Source organism: Melopsittacus undulatus, chromosome 8, assembly GCF_012275295.1.
Source record: "Melopsittacus undulatus isolate bMelUnd1 chromosome 8, bMelUnd1.mat.Z, whole genome shotgun sequence".
In the NCBI taxonomy this organism is placed as follows: Eukaryota; Metazoa; Chordata; class Aves; order Psittaciformes; family Psittaculidae; genus Melopsittacus; species Melopsittacus undulatus.
Window position 1 is genome coordinate 29,987,571 of NC_047534.1, and position 16,116 is coordinate 30,003,686.

General features: G+C 38.5%; 1 protein-coding gene across 2 annotated transcripts in view; it reads left to right on the plus strand.

The window, feature by feature from the left end:
• Positions 1–2,844, plus strand: part of GULP1 (GULP PTB domain containing engulfment adaptor 1) — a 153,651-nt gene extending 150,807 nt beyond the window's left edge. For both annotated transcript variants that reach the window (XM_031045875.2, XM_034065673.1), the window contains one exon: positions 831–2,844. In XM_031045875.2, coding sequence (XP_030901735.1) covers positions 831–902 — 72 coding nt within the window. In that variant the 3' untranslated portion in view covers positions 903–2,844. The remainder of the gene's footprint in view (positions 1–830) is intronic.
• The last annotated feature ends 13,272 nt before the right edge of the window (positions 2,845–16,116 follow it).

Below are 16,116 nucleotides of genomic sequence, written 5' to 3' on the forward strand. Positions count from 1 at the left end.
TTTTTCAAATCAGTGCTCTTCCTGTTATCCCTTTGAGAAGTACAGAGCGAATAAAGGGGGAAAAAAGTCAAATATGCTGGTGGGCTTTGGCAGCACTATGTCATCCAGATAAGGCAAACTGAGTGACACAGTTGGAGCTACTGGCTCATCATCTCATAGAATGGATTTGCCTGTAGGAATATTCAGATTTTACTTGGAAAATCTCAGACTATTTAATGACGATTGCCAGGAAGTTTATTCTGTTTCTCAGTATTACTCTTCTGTTGGCAGTTGCTGGTAAGGTTATTAATTATTTATATGATTTCAAAATTCTAGCCTGTGGTTTAAATCTGTTCGAAATTAAGCTGGTTTGATTTGGTATTTATCTTTCAAAACTAAAAAGCATGCTTCAGCTGCTGCTGTATATTATGAGAAAAGGCTTGAGCTTATGCGTAATCCCAGTACAGGTTACTTTGCAAGATACTTCATGAAAGCACCTATTAGTGATTTCATAGTATGCAGTCAACATTCTCTAAGTGAACTGTATGTTAAGACAATAGTGAACTGAACATTATGGCAGCTGTCCCTGGAGATGATGCATTTCTGTTCAGAGCCCTTGTTTCCAATTACTTACAACTTTACAGTACTTTTGCCTAACAGACTGAAATTTTCTTGACTCAAAGGTAACTTTTCTCTTGAAGGTCAGGCCAAAATTCAGCCATTATTCTGCTTCTTATAAAGTAAAGAGAGAAATGTCCCAAAGTTAGGCTCAAATTCAGATGTTTTTAGAAAGAGTTTAACTCTCATAAAGTTGCTTTCATTTTTGTTAACTACATTTTGTTTCATTGCAGGAGGGGTTCAAAATGGGATTAACTCTTGAAGGCACAGTGTTTTGTCTTGACCCACTAGACAGCAGGTGCTGATGCCAAGAAACTGTATGTGAAAATCCTACACGGTGTTGTTTGGTTGTTTTTTTTTAATCCTGAACATGTATTCACAGATATTATCCATGTGCCAAAAATTGCTTTTTTCAACATGTAAACAAACTCTTGTGAGGTTTGCTTCTATAAAAATCCTATTTAGTTCTAGTCTAGCCCTGTACAAATGTAAAAAGTTATATTTGTTTATGAAATATGAATTAAGTTACGCTGTTACGTTTCTTTCTCTCACATTTTGCCCCAGATTACTATGGTTTATTACTATTAGCCTAGAGAAGTTCTTCAGAAAGCTTGCACATACCTCTCTCTGTTTGCAGACATGCAAGCATGATTTACAAGTAATACTTTACCTGGCAGCATTTTGAAATTATGCTTTTAAGCCATTATTTAATATTCAAGCAGTAAAATGTTCAATATTTAGTACAAAAAGTTCAAATTGCAGTGAAAAGGCAGAAAATACTAACCATTAATATACTCTTAAAAGGTAAATCTGGATGCTGTTTAATTGATCTCCTTTACTGTGTATCATTACTATGCTGTATATATGTCATTACTAGTTTACAAAATCCAGAAGACATTTAGGTCCTTAATTCATGTTTTATAAGCTAACAAATTGTTAGTATGCTAATCAGTGTTTATTAGCATAGAAGAACTGCTAATTGCAGACTGGACAAAGTAACTGCCCTTTCTTTTGGTATTTTATAGCTGAATTGTAAAGTATGTAATATGGAATTCTTTATATGCTAACCATAACTTAGAAAGAAGATTATGGTCTTGCATTTACTTAGGAGTTTATATAATTTTGTATAGAAGCAGGCATTCCATTTACTGGGCTCAGTCCTGTAAGTTACTTTCAACACCTGACTGTTTACAGTCAGGCTCTGTTGAGTATTTTTTTCACTGTCTGCTTTAATGCTATATGTCTTACTATAATTTTAAAGGTTGCTGTAAAAATTCTATATAAGTTCATAAGTCTTTCATACCCACTGGTTGTTACAGAAGTAACTGCAGTTTTCAGCTGCTAGCAAGTTGAATGCTGACCTGTCTATGCATACTCTTCATTAATCTTCAGCCATAAGCAATAAAATACCATCTTAAACCTATCTCAGAAAATTATCATTAATGTTTTGATGCCCAAACTGCACATTAGTTCAATTGAAAAACTTTAAAAACTCTAGTATTTTTCCCTCAAAACATACAGATGTGGAAAAAACCAAAATTTTAGATTTTTCTTGTTTTCATTCCTTTTCCATTAGAAGTTTTTTGTAATACCTACGGTTTTGTCTATAACAGTTACAGTTCACAATGAAAAAACAGTTTGTAAATTCAGTATCACATGCATATGTTTATGCCTTGTTCAACAACATACTTCTGCATATACCTTTGAAGTCCACAGAAATTAATTGGATTATTACTTTAGTCTTCCTCTTTCCTATTCTATGTTCAACATTCATGTAGAGTGTTATATATAAATATATATATTAAAATATATCAAATCACTAATAGTATATGTTTCATAAAGAGAAATCTTTATAATTTTGTTTGTCATAGTATTTTGGAATTTGTATAACGAGGATGTTTAGTAGCCATAGGAATGGCTTTTTTTAACAAATAGAATTTGTATTTTTATTGTACTTTAAAAAGCTTTACATAATGAGAATCTATTTAGTGGTCATTTATTATCAATGGTAACACTAAAATAATATTTGCACACTTTAAGAAACCTTTTTCGTTACTGATTTTTATTATAGTTGACTGCAAACAGCATAGTTAAATATTACATACCTGGTCAATCCATACAAAAATACTTATATCAACACAACAGTGCATTTTTAATGAAAAGGTTATGTGATCCAATTGGAAATTGTATTTTATGTAATCTCAAATGTCTGTTTAATTTTGCCTAAAATAAATGTTTTTAAATAAATTGCATCCGAGAACACAACTTTTATTCAGTAAAATGCCCAGTGGAAAGGAGGGTGGAGAGATGTTTAATTGTTGGGCAGAACCTGCCACAAAGAATGGTTTAGTCCTGAAGTATGTGAAAGTTACCTTACTTGCTGTAATGAATGTGATCTCAGTCAGTGTAGAGAAACTCCAGTGTTTGACCTTTATTATTGAGTTTGGTCTAATCTGTAATCAACAGAGAAAAATCTTGTTCTATATGCATCTGCCTAGTACTAATAATTAGTGAGTAACTCCACAGTGTTTCATGGATTTAATTGGCTGGTTTTATTGTCTTTTTTTTTTATATAAATAGCTGCTCAAATATACTTAGCTACTAAATGATCCTGATGGCTATTTAAGGCATAAAGGAGGTAATTGAAGTCCTGCAGAATCCTACAAAGCAAGCGTCATAAGTCAGGTGTCGTGGTTTAAAAGTCCACACACTCCTTTGTTTCCCTCCCCCCCCACCTTCCCACTCCCGGAGGGATGGGGAGGAGAGCCGGAGGAATACAGCTCCCACGGATTGAGGTAAAATCAGTCCAGCAATTAATGTATAACACCAATCACTACTGCTACCACTAACAAATCAATGTTAGAGGAAATAAACAGGGAGAGAGAATACGATACCACCCGCCGCCGTTCCAGTCCCCTTCCCGAGCAGGACGTGCTGTGGTATGGAATACCTCCCCGACTAGCCCAGACCAGGTGCCCTCCTCCCTGGCAGAGCATGAGCTACTGCTGAACCCATGACAGTCAGGTCTGTTAATAGTACAGGCTGCTATGTACAGTGTTGATGCTTTTGAGAAAAGTAAACTTAAACCATCTGGTAATTACTTCCATTACAACCTTTCTCTTCAAACCAATACTCAAAACCCATTTAACCTTTTCCGTTTGTGGAAATGCGGCTTGAACAGTTCGTGGGAATGGATGCTGTCAGGGCTAGCAAGTAAGGGGTATATGTAATCTCCTGTGAGTTATAAACATGAGCTATTCTTCCTCAGAACATGTCTCCCACTTGTGTCAGTGTTCTTTTCCAGATAGTGCAATAATGTCATGTGCTAAATCTTCAGACTGTTACTTTTAAAATATATATCTGAGAGCAGTACAAGAAGTCTGGGTGATTGTTCTTGCTCTGTTTAGAGTAAATGGGAGTGCTCCTCGTGCTCAGAAAAAAAATAAAATAGCTGGGTTAGGCCTTGGAATTGTGAAGTGATTCTGCTACTTGTGTGACCATAGGCAATTCACTAGACAGAAGCCTGTAAAAAGATAGTAACATCATCTACTAGTTTGGTGCTAAATCAGTTCTGAATAAGACCTTTTTTTGACTTGTAAATTTATACTCCAGCAAAAAGAAAATACCAGTGTGACTGGCTGCTCCCGGGTTTGTGCTTTTTTATTTCTGGTATCTTTTCTCTCCCCTCTCTCCCCCCTTTTTTTTCTTAAACTTTTTCAAACTGCGGGATCACACTGCTGGTCATGATGATCATCCCCTTGTGGATGTGGAAAACTCAATTTCAGTTTCAGTTGTTGGCTGCCCAGCTACTGTGCTGGCATGACACATGAACCTATATGAACAGCTAGAAGCAAGATTCATTGCTTTCTGTTCCTTTTCTTGTATATGAACTATTCTTCTCTTCCTACCTGCTTATTACACCATACCTGAGTAATGGAGGTGCTTAGGTTAGTATTCTTCTTAAATCAAACAAGTTGATACATGGTTGGTGTCTGTGCTTTATCTTTTTAGCCTTTGATAAATTACTGAGCACAGTTGCAGGATGTTCTTGCCTTAACCCATTGTCTTTACTTTGGATGGGTTTGTAAGTGGCTGTCTTTTGTCCTTCCACATGACTGATGTGATTTGCACTAAAAGTATAATTGATCAAATAACTCAAGTTGGCAAAGATCAAGTCCTTCATGTGGCAAAATGAATTTTATTTTGGCTTCACTTATGGAAGAAAGGAAGAAGAAAATTCTCACACTTGCAGAAGTAAGTGTGGTTGTGTAACCCCAGAGGTAACTGAGCATGCCAAGAAATGGGGCTGGCTCTGAGGCTTCATTATGATGATTATTTTTCAATTTGTGAAAATAAGCACACAGTCTCAGTCTCACCAAGCAATTCTGCTTCATAAAAAGAGTCCCTTCTGCAAAGGAAGAGAGTGTCACTGCCTGTAGGAAATCTGTACTTAAACATCCAGAGCTGCTATTTTCATTCTATCCCATCAGTTACTAGGTACTGTCCACCTTTGATCACCCTCTTAAGACAAGAAAAGTGTTAACAATGTCAGAGAAGATCTCAATTGTCTTAATTTGTCACATTGGAGTTTTGTTGTTGCTTTTAAAATTAAAAGATGCAGAAAAAAAAGTCTGAATAACTGGCCATATGTTTTAAAATGCAACCAAAAATGCCAGGTTGTAGGTGTTCTGTAACCCTCAACTGAAAAACAAGATAGCTTTGGTACATAATTAGCCTGCATCCCCTGCCACCCTTTAAGACATATTTTTAATGAGAGACTGAGAGATATGTTGAATTGTCATCAGCCAGTGATAAGTACATAGCAGTTCTCATCAATGAAATAGAGAACAAGATTTCAAATATATCCTTGTATTTAGTTATGACAGAATGGTAGGCAAGTTTTTGTCAAAGTAAAAATCTGACATTTGTCCTATATGTAGCCTTCTTGAGATGCTTCAGCATTCAGTAAGTGCCGGGGCATAGATTAAAAGAAACAGGACATTTATTTATTCATCAGACCAAAACTCTTCTGGAACTAAAAGACTCTCACTGGATTTCATGGACTGCATACATAATTTTTGTGTGTGATGGGGGAAAGGTTTCCAAGTGCATGAATATGCAATTTGCCTTTTGTTTTGAGAGATTTTCGGGGAGTCTAATTTATGTATCTTTTCAGATAATAAACCCTGCGAGTTCAGTCTCCTACAGTGAATTCTGAGATGGATTGCACCTCTTCTAAGGTTTATATGAATGGCAGCAACCACAATCAGTATATTTGAGCCTTTGGAATGTTTTTTTGTTTTGTTTTGTTTCCCCCCCCTCCATGTTTTCCACTATTTAATTCAGCAAAACTTATGCCTTGCAATAAAGAAAAAGAAGGAACAGAAATAGATTAGAAAAGAAGTATAGAAGAAAAAGGGGGGAAAATGTCATCTTGTGCCAACTTTCCACAATTTAGTAACACTGCATTTTTCTGGTGAAACTTAACTGATTTGATAACTTCTCTGGTTCTGCCCCATCACTTTTTCTGCCTGAGGATTGTGTGAGGGATTCCAAGATGCAGATTTGCCATATTTACAGTCCACAAGAACTGCTATTGGAGCTGTTTGAGCTAGCCAGAAACAAGGAATGTTTTTTCTACCCCCTGTTGTAGCTTCATTACATAGAGTAGGTGACTCACACTGAGCCTCTTCCAAGATGCCTGCTTGCCACAAGCTCTAGTTTCCATCCATTTATCCTGATTTCCAGTAGACAGTACCATACTAAGGACCTAGCAAAGCTGTTTATCTGATGAAGGCTTCCAGAAGGACTGTCATCTGTATTACACCATTACAGAAGTGCTTAGCTAATTGTCCTTATTGCAGTATTGACTGAAGAGCATGGCAGTAAGAATAATCATCCTGATATTTTGTAAACCTATTGATGAATTGTTTATATAGATTAATCTCCCTATGATAAGAGCTTTTCCAAAACAGGAGTCTTGGAATAGACCCTAAAGAATTTTCATCAATTTCACTTCTTTTGCAGCTTCGTCCTACACACAAGCTTTTCTGACTAAAACACAACTCAGAAAATCTGTTTAACTGAGCATCCATAAAAATTACTTGGTACTCTACCATGTTTGGCATTTAAATTGTTGCAACTTTTATTTCTTGTATGATTGTATTGTGTGAGCATTTTATTCAGTAAAAGCAAGATGCTTTTGAAGCTTTTGCACAGAAATTAGAATTGAAGTATTTTAGCCATGTTTCACTGAATACTGCCCATAGCAGGGGGGTTGGAACTACATGATCTTAAGGTCCCTTCCAACCCTAACTATTCTATGATTCTGTGAATATAACTGAGTTCCCTGGGAATCTGTACTGATTTGCTTTTGAAAGCTTTTGTGCTTTTTAAACATTTTGGTGTTCTTGAGTTTTTAAAGGAACTTCACTGTTTTCAAATAAAGTGATCCTTAACACTGTGGAAAGACTGACAAAATACTTAGCTTATGTGCTATGCTGGGATAACATCCTATAGGAGATATGGTTTGGGGAGAGGGAAGCAACAACAATCTATTTGAAGTTCCTTCATAGACTGTAGAAATCTGGGGGGTTTTTTCTTCATTGTCATCATTACTTTTGTGGAGTATGTTAGAACAATAGTATCATTCGCATACATACTTTGCTAATTTTTTTGTAGTGGAAGAGAACTATTATAATGGCAGGTTAATGTCAAGTACAGTTTAAGATGCAGGAATGGGTTCCTCATGTTTTTACAACCTTCTGTTTATTAGAATACTATGAAGAAGTCCGAATAGATCTGAATTTCTGAGACACTTCAATCCTATAAAATGATTATATGATCAGGTGTAATTTGTGACAGATAAACCTGGGATGCCAATCAAGCAACTACATTTGGAAAGAAAGGTAAGAGAGTTTTCGAGATAAGTGAGAGTTAGTGAGAAATTTCATGTGAGAATGAAAATACTTTATGGGATTGCTTGGCTGACTGGGCTTAACCATGCTAAATATTCCCAGGTGAGGCAATATTTATGTATTTTTAACTGATGATCTGACATTAAAAATGCTTGATACTGTTTCTGTGTTGTCTAATGATCAAAAGTTTTAATATTGACTTTACCAGTTGTGTCTGTTTTCTCATTTTTAAGGTTGTGTGTCTGCACTAAAATCTGTCCCTCAGGGTGTTTCAGGATTGTTAGTATTCATTGTGTGTATTTTGACAGTACGTATAAATTGCCATTATATTTAATGTACCTTGTAAAAATGTTAGATAAGGCTGTGATCTGTGCCATCACAATTGAATGCTGTTGTAACATTGCAATGGATTGATGTATGAAATTGAAGTAATACAATGTCATAGAAGGTTCCATTATTTAATAGCCGTTTTAAATTTAGGTATTTAAAAAAAAGATGGGCATTATTTAAAAGTCAGAAATATCATAGAATACCAGGCTGGAAGGGACCTTAAGGATCGTTTGCTCCTTCTTGGCAAAAGCACAGTCTAGGAAAAATGGCCCAGCACCCTGTCCAGCTGAATCTTAAAATTATGCAAGGGTGGGGAATCCACCATTTCTCTGGATGTATTATTCCAGTGGCTGATTGCTCTTGTTGTGATAAATATTCTTCTAGTATCCAACTGGAATCTCTCCAAGAGCATCTTGTCCCCATTACCCTTTGTGTTTCCATGCAATTCCTTGTAAAAAGGGAGTCTCCATCTTCTCTATAGCCACCCTTTAAATACTGAAACATGGTGACAAGTTCTACCTGTCTAAGTATTCTTTTCTCAAGGTTGAGCAAACCGATCTCACTTAGCCTTTCCTCATACAGCTTCCTAGTCCTTTGGTCATCTTTGCGACTCTTCTCTGGACCCTCTCCAGCCACTCCACAGATTTTTTTGTATAGTGGGGACAAAAAGGGAACACAGTATTCCTGTTGTGGCCTGTTAAGGGCTGAGGAGAGTGGGACAATGGCTTCTTTATCTAGCCTGGTGATGCCCTTGTTGATGTAACCCAACATCCTGTTGCCTTTCTTTGTTGCAGCAGCACACTGTATTGAGCTGCTTGTCCATCAGGACCCCTGGATCCCTTTCCACAGAGCTGCTCCCCAGTTTTTGACATCTCTAGGTAATTTAATTTCTAGATGAACTTTTGCTTTTCTAAATGCATCTTTTCACACCCTGGCAATGCCCCTGTAGTTTTCATTGGGTAGTCATCTGCTTTTCCATCTCTGGTACACTTTTGGCTTTGAGCAGACTTAGAAGCTTGCAGTTAAGCCCAGGGGATTTCTCTTGCTCTCCCTACTTCCTTACCTTTAAAAGTGGATGAACTGGCTCTGTGCTTCCAGGAGAACATTTTTGAAGAACTTGCAGCATTTGCTAGCACCTTTGTCCTTCATGGAAGCTTCTCACAAAATCCCTCCCAACTGAGCTCTGCGTGAGCTGAAGTTTGCTCTTCTAAAATCTGAAATTGTCTTTGTACTTATCTTCAGTGTGCTCAGCCAGATCCCAGACTCCACAACACTGTGATCACTGCAGCCAAGGCTGTCACCAACTGAGATATTGCCAAGCAGGTTTTCTTGGTTTGTGAGTAGCAAGCCTAGGAGTGCCTCATTCCTGGTTGACACATCTAACATTTGTATAAGCACTCATTGCAATCTACTGCCTGTACTGAGACTCGTCTCTTACCTGTTCCGTCTGGGTGGAAGTGTCAGACATCCCAGGGGCTTTCTCTGAAGGAGCACCGGTTTTAAACTCTGAGGCGAGTGTCCACCATTCTGACAGAGACTCAGAGCACTTCCCTGGCCTGTGGGCCTACAAGCAGGGCACAGCGTCCTTCTTATGCTCCCATCTTTGCAAACTCCTACTCTTTCCCAGGCAGTTTCACTCTCCTGCAGTTGCTCTGGCAATGCCCAAACCATGTTCAGCCTCTCACGAGAGCTCCTGTCAAGGCTGTCAGCTCTTCCTCAGTTTCGCTGTCTCTGGGAACCTCTCTGTACATCTCAGTCTAGCACACAGGTGCAGAACTTACTGGTGCTGCCACTGTCTGCCTTGCTGGCTGTGACTTGTGACTAGAGACTTAAGTAAACAAGATAATTTGCCTCTTGGCACTCTTATAAATAAAGCAGTAAGGCTACTAAAGGCACATGAGTCATATAGCCATAATGAATTTACTTGAAACTTAGGAAAACAGGGATTTGTTTTCTTGGGACTACAGATTGTCTCTTGCAGACCTCTCCAGATAAAATGTTGAATGCCAAAGGGGAAAAAAAATATTATATTCAAAACAATATTTGACTCTAATCCAATGCACAAGCATTACTTGCAGAAGGCATTCACTGCTGGAAAAGTGTATGAGATTATGATTTTAGCAGCCTTTTTTAAAAATATGTATGGGGGATCATCCTTATTCTTGCTGTGTTCGTAAGCAGACTTTATGGTCGCAAAGGGTACTGGGAAGCAATGAGAAAGCTAATGTGATATCAAGAGGAAAAACCTGAATTTACATGAGGACACATCACAGAAAATACATCACAGAAAACACTCATGATGTTTAACTGCTCTGAAAAGATAAATTTTTGAGCATTTGTGAATTTTTAACTTATTCATAAAATGCTACTGAGCAATATCTTTTAAGTGTGTAAGTACTACTGTATCACTATGCTATTGATAGGTATAATTTTTTCAGGAAAAAAATGGGGACAAACTATCTAAAGTGACATTTTGCTTATTCATCTACTCACATTAGAACAAGAAAGCTGGTATCTATTGCTGTACACATGACATTGTGTGGTGTGCAGACAGAAATGTGCAAATGAGTATTCTGAATGTTTTTCCTATGGAAGCTGATGCTTCAAAATTTAGCTCTGGAGGTTTGTGGTGGTTAAATGGGGAGCTGCTTCATACACAGCAGTTTCTGGATAAGAATACAGATTGCCAGAGCTGACAGAGTTTGTGGAAATGTCAAGCTGATCTCCATCAGGATTTCAAGCACAGTGTAACTAAGTGCAGGCAGATGTCGAAGGCATTCCAGGTATGGGCCCCCCTCTGAGCTGTTATAAAGCAGAGAACATTTAAAACTTACTTTTTCTCAGCCTGAGAGTAAACCCATGAGAAAATAAACTTTCAGATACATTCCAGCAGAATTTGGATTGAATAGAGGCACATTCTGATCTCCATAATTAATTAATTTCTTTAATTAAAAAGCAGACAATAAGCAGGGAGAGGTTAGAGGTGTTATAAAAAATGCGGTACCCCTATGTTTTATAAATGAAAGCTTTGAAAACTTGGAGTAGGTATTTGTACACAGAGCATTCTAGCTTCTGCTTGAATACTATTTATGTTTCTTCTAATTATTTAGATTTTATGAATTCATTATTGTTTATTCATTATTTTAATTTTCCTAGAGAACTGTCTGTAAATGTGTGAAATATGTGAGCTGTGTATATTTCAATATTCAGACCTTTCTGCCTAGGAATAATGGCAAGACACCTTTCTTTCTTAAAAAACTTAAAATCCAGTCTTCTTCCTAGGAGTCATAAGTTTCATGTTGATGTTTCAAAGGGTAAGCAAGCCTACCAAGGAAGGTTGGCAAAAGTATTCTGGTTGGCCCCAAAAAGCATGCTGTTTTCCAGCAATACTGAATTAGTTTGTAGTCTCTGTGTCTCCTTATGGTTGCGCTTTTTTTCCCCATACCTTATGCAGCTGAAAATGATCCAGTGTTACATGCTTGTAAGTAGCTTTTGTGGCTGCTTTCCAGAGAGCACTGTTTTAAGCACAAGCTAATAGAGGGGTTGTACCTATTTAGGTGTGAGCATATGGAGTAGCAAGTACTGTGCATACTGAGACCTGCTGAAATGCAGGGCCAGTTCAAGGTTTTGAAGTTTTGGAAACTGCCTGAAGACCTTTGCTCCATCTTTTTCTGACCAAAGATACCATAAACAATTACTTCCATGCCTGAGATCATCTGTGCAGTTTGACTCTGGCTGCATTTCCAGTTGGGACTCTGTGACAGGACAGTAAAACCTGATAGATGGTACCACTGCAAACACACATATTGATGCAGCCACTTCTGAAATCATTTGAATAGTATGTTTGAATTCTGCACAATATGAACTCTTTTTCTGCAGTCCAAGTAATGTCTAATTCTCTTTTCAGGGCATCTTCGTAGGGCAGTGTTGCTACTACCTTATACTCTAGTTTGGCTTTTCTTTTTTTAATCCAGCCAGCTGTTGACCGTTAGTTTTATTCTAGCGTTACTGTTCGTGTCCTACCAAATGTCTCTGCCTCTTTTTCTACATCTTAGTGCCATTGCATGGCAGGCTGTATGCATAAACTCTATCTTTTTATATTGTTCTACCACTGTGATCCTTATTCCTTTAAACTTAAAGAACATCAGAAATCCAAGGGCATTAAAAGCCCTCTACAGTGGAGCCAAATTCTGGGAGGCCACACCATTAAGGAGTAGGCTTCTGGCACAATAGATGTCTCTGTATACCTTAAGGCCAGCTATGGGGTATGATGTCTGGACTTCTGTGTTCAGATGACCCTCTGGTGCTCAGCATGTTGGTGTCCAGCAGCAGGCAAGCCAAGTCGCATGTGCCTTTACAGCCACCAGTAACAGCTACCAATCTCCTGCTTCCAGTTCCATTATTCTGCAATATGCATGTGTGCAATGGCACAAACAAGTCTGTTGCAGCCAACAATTCTGTGCTGTTTTGCAAAGCCACCTGGCCCCTGCTGTACCTTAAGCAAGTCAGGCAGGTGGAGAAAGTCACCTCCTGCAAGATGATGCAAGCAGAGGTAAGTGTTGCTATAAAGGTTTGCCACACAGAAATATGTAGGAGGGGTTGTGTGGCCCAGCAGGCCCTTCTTGCACTAGCTCCGTGAAGATGGTCACTGGTATAGTTGAAACTGCTGGGGACTGTGAGGCACTGTTCCATTCAGAGTGGGAACAGAAGGACAAGGAAGCTAAGGAGTCTCAGTGCTGACTGCCCTTGTTGACTCTGAAATAACCTGTGTACTGCATAGGTATTTCAGAGTCAAGGATGTCTTGCATACATTTTGTCCAGTATGTCATGATGGCTGTTTGTGCCCTAGCCTGAACTTAAATGAGCCTTTGATATTTCAGCTGTGGATTTCTCTGTACTCTTCCAGCTCCCTTCTTCCTCACCCCAGCAGTCCCTGTGCAGGCACAAGAATCATGTTTGTGTACTCACAGCCCCATTCATCAGTCTGGTGTCTTGACTAGTTTATACAGGACTTTCCTTTCTGCTCTTGAAAAGAAATCCAGTCTTGAACCTCACTTGGTAGGCCTTGATTGCTTTTTTCTTCAAATGCTTTAATTGCTTCCTGTGGAGCATCTGCCAAGAAGAAAACCAGGCTTCCAAGTGCCACTGCTGTAGGACTTGTTTGAAGCATAAGTATTTAAACCTTATGAAAGGCAGACCAGCTACTTCTTACTAGTTAGTCCCAGCTTCCCCTTAAAGTCTGTCTGGAACTACTTTCATTGTGTGGTTACCATCATGGTCTTCAGCAGTTCATTTGGTGAGGAGACGCTGATTGAATCCAAGCCAAATATACTCTTGATTTCCACAGTGCTGTCTCAGGACTGGTCTGTGGCTATGGCAGATTAAATGCACACAGAAAAGTGAATTGTTGCCCCACAGATTTGGCTGCCTTGACTGTCCACTCTGCCACCCACAGAGTTCTCCATGACCAGTATTCCTGCTACTAGTTTCATCCTGCTGTGTATTGCTGAAGGCCCATGTGCTATTTGTTAGGAATTCCAAAAAAAGGGACAGAAGGCAGTGCATCCTCCAAACTTCTGCATTAACTAAGGATAAGACCACACATCCAAGCAGAGTGTAAACCTTCCAGCTTCATCTTCACCACTGATCGATGGATAAATTCCCAAATGGGCCACTTCCTCTGGCTGTCATAATTAGCCATCTCAATTCCTGGGAACCCCAGAACACAGTTAGAATCCTGTGTGAGGGATTTCCTTGATGGCTGGACGAAATGTGTCAAGCAGCAATGAAAAGGCAGGCTCTTAGAAAGATCTTGTGGTCATAGTCTTCCCACAAACTTCTTTCCTCTTCAGCTGCATTAGCTACAAGTAGCTTTTCTTCTGTGTCTTTGCCTGTATGGCCAGAGGCTTTCCTGACTTCTGCTGTGGATAAAACGCTTTTTAGTCAGGAGTAGTTCTGGTGGAGAAAAGGGTGGTGTGTGCTGCAGCCCAGCCTGAAGGGACTGTAGGATGCAGTCTGTCGATGCACAAACTGCCAAAACTTTGGCTGGGCCAGGCCAGATTATGACAGCTTTATCAGTTTCCTTTGGTGTCTGGTCAGTCTGGCTGGGCAAATAAGCATAAGCACAAAGGATGGTGAGAGAGAAGGTTTGGGCTGGGGACAAAACCTGTAAGTTTTCATATTAGCAGCCTGTTAGTGCAGTTAAAGGGAGATTCTTACTAGACCTCCTATGAAACTTCTGGCATTCTCTTTGGCTTCCCAAGTACTTGCTGCCTGACATCATATCCAATGACCAGTGTGTGTGGACCCCATGGTAATGCATGGAGTAAGCAGTCCTTCTCCAGTCAATGTGTGTTTCAAAATTATGGAACATATTAATTCCTGGGTCAGAGGGATATATATGTTGGTACGTGGGAGTATTTTTTTATGTGATCCTTTCATGGATTATTATGCATTTAATTTATTTTATATTCTTTCATAATAGCCTTTGTTGACAGAGTATAACAAATTATTTCAAGCTGACAGTGGTACTTCCATGGGTACCCTCGGACACTTGCCAGGTAACATAGGCACTTCTCTCTCCCAGGCTTGGCAGACATTTTTCCTCCCCTGTAACAATCACAATAACATATTTCTAATCATGTCGCTAGGGAGTCTAGTTAATTCTTGTTTTCTTCCTCTTGAATAACGAAAAGTGTTTAAATATGAAGTTCATAATAATATAATTATCTTTGTTTATATGAAGTCAACCTGCAGTCTAGAAAAGAATGCAAACTGTTCACCTCTTTAAGAGTATGGCAAGAGTGGCTTAGCAGCAAACACATTAAACTCCAGTTCTTAACTTTTAACTATGCAAGTATTTATATGTGTGTGTGTCTAAATGCAAATGAATGCTTATGTACAGGTCTATATATATATATATATACATTCAAACAAAAACCCCCAAACGTCCTCTGGAAAAGCCTACAGTAACACAGTAAGTAACCAGAACTGTGATATTCATCGCTGTCAGATAAATGCTTCTATGAATTTTGAGAAATACTACTGTCCACCCAGACTTCTACTGCAATCCACAAGCTTACATACCCTAATGACTCTCAATTTATATGATATACAGTTAATGCTAACTTTGCTTTGCAGATCTGAAAAATACAGGAGAAATGAGGACTATTTTTATTTACTCCAGCATTTTCAGTGAAGAGTAAAGGGGAATTTCAAAGAAAGTGATCAAGAATGTAAAGTTGCTGAACTAAAGAGTGTGGGTGACATAGTCTAGTGTGAGTCATCCCTGCCCATAGCAGAAGTGTGGGAACTAGATGATCTTAAGGTCTTTTTCAACCCAAACCATTCTATAATTCTATGATTCTATGTTGGCTTGCTACAGATTGAGGCATTTCATGAAACTGGATATGTGCAACATGCACTGTTATTCTAAAATGGCTAAGGCAGTCTTAAGTAGAAACAAAAAATATAACAACGTGTCAGAGAGTTAAAGTGGAAGGGCAGTTCTGTCAAACACCGCATTTTGGTGAGATTTTGTTAGAAGAAAAATCAGCTAATTTCACAACTTAAGCAAAGATGGCTATACTTATGTGCAGAAGGTGTTCAGTCTTAATGTCTGTGTTTTCGTATATATACATCCTAGTATTTAGTTTTATTAAACAAGTTGTTAGAAAGAGTTACTTGGTTAATTTTCTCTCTCAGCCAAATCAACCTGTGGGTCAGATGTTCTAACTGCCCTATATTCTGGTAAAGCAGTGGGGTACAACAGAGAAGTAAGTACACTTCAGAGTACATAGTCCAGTCTTATTTCTTCCCCATATCTGCTGATACTCCGTAGTTCAAGACTGTCTTCTTTGTGGAAAAATTTTAGCCAGCATGGCTTTCAATGACTGGCTCTTAAATTTACCAGAACCAGCTTCTAAAGGTACTAGGCTGTAAGCAGCAGGCCTCCTTATCTAAGGTTGTTCTTTCCTATAAACACAGGGCTGCCACTGAAAGATCAGGTTTATAGAGCAAACTTTGACGTGGAAAAGGGAGGAAGAGCTGCGTCTGGGAAATTGAATGAAAACTGGCAAATAACATGATTAATATGTTATTTCAAACATTTACAGATCAACATCATCCTAAACTACCATAAAATCACAGAATTGTTTGGGTTGGAAGGGACCTTAAAGACCATTCAGTTCCAACCCCCTGCCATGGGCAGGGATACACATAAAGGGTTAAAAATTGTTCAGAAGATTTTTAGTTTTTTTTTCTGGTGAGGTGT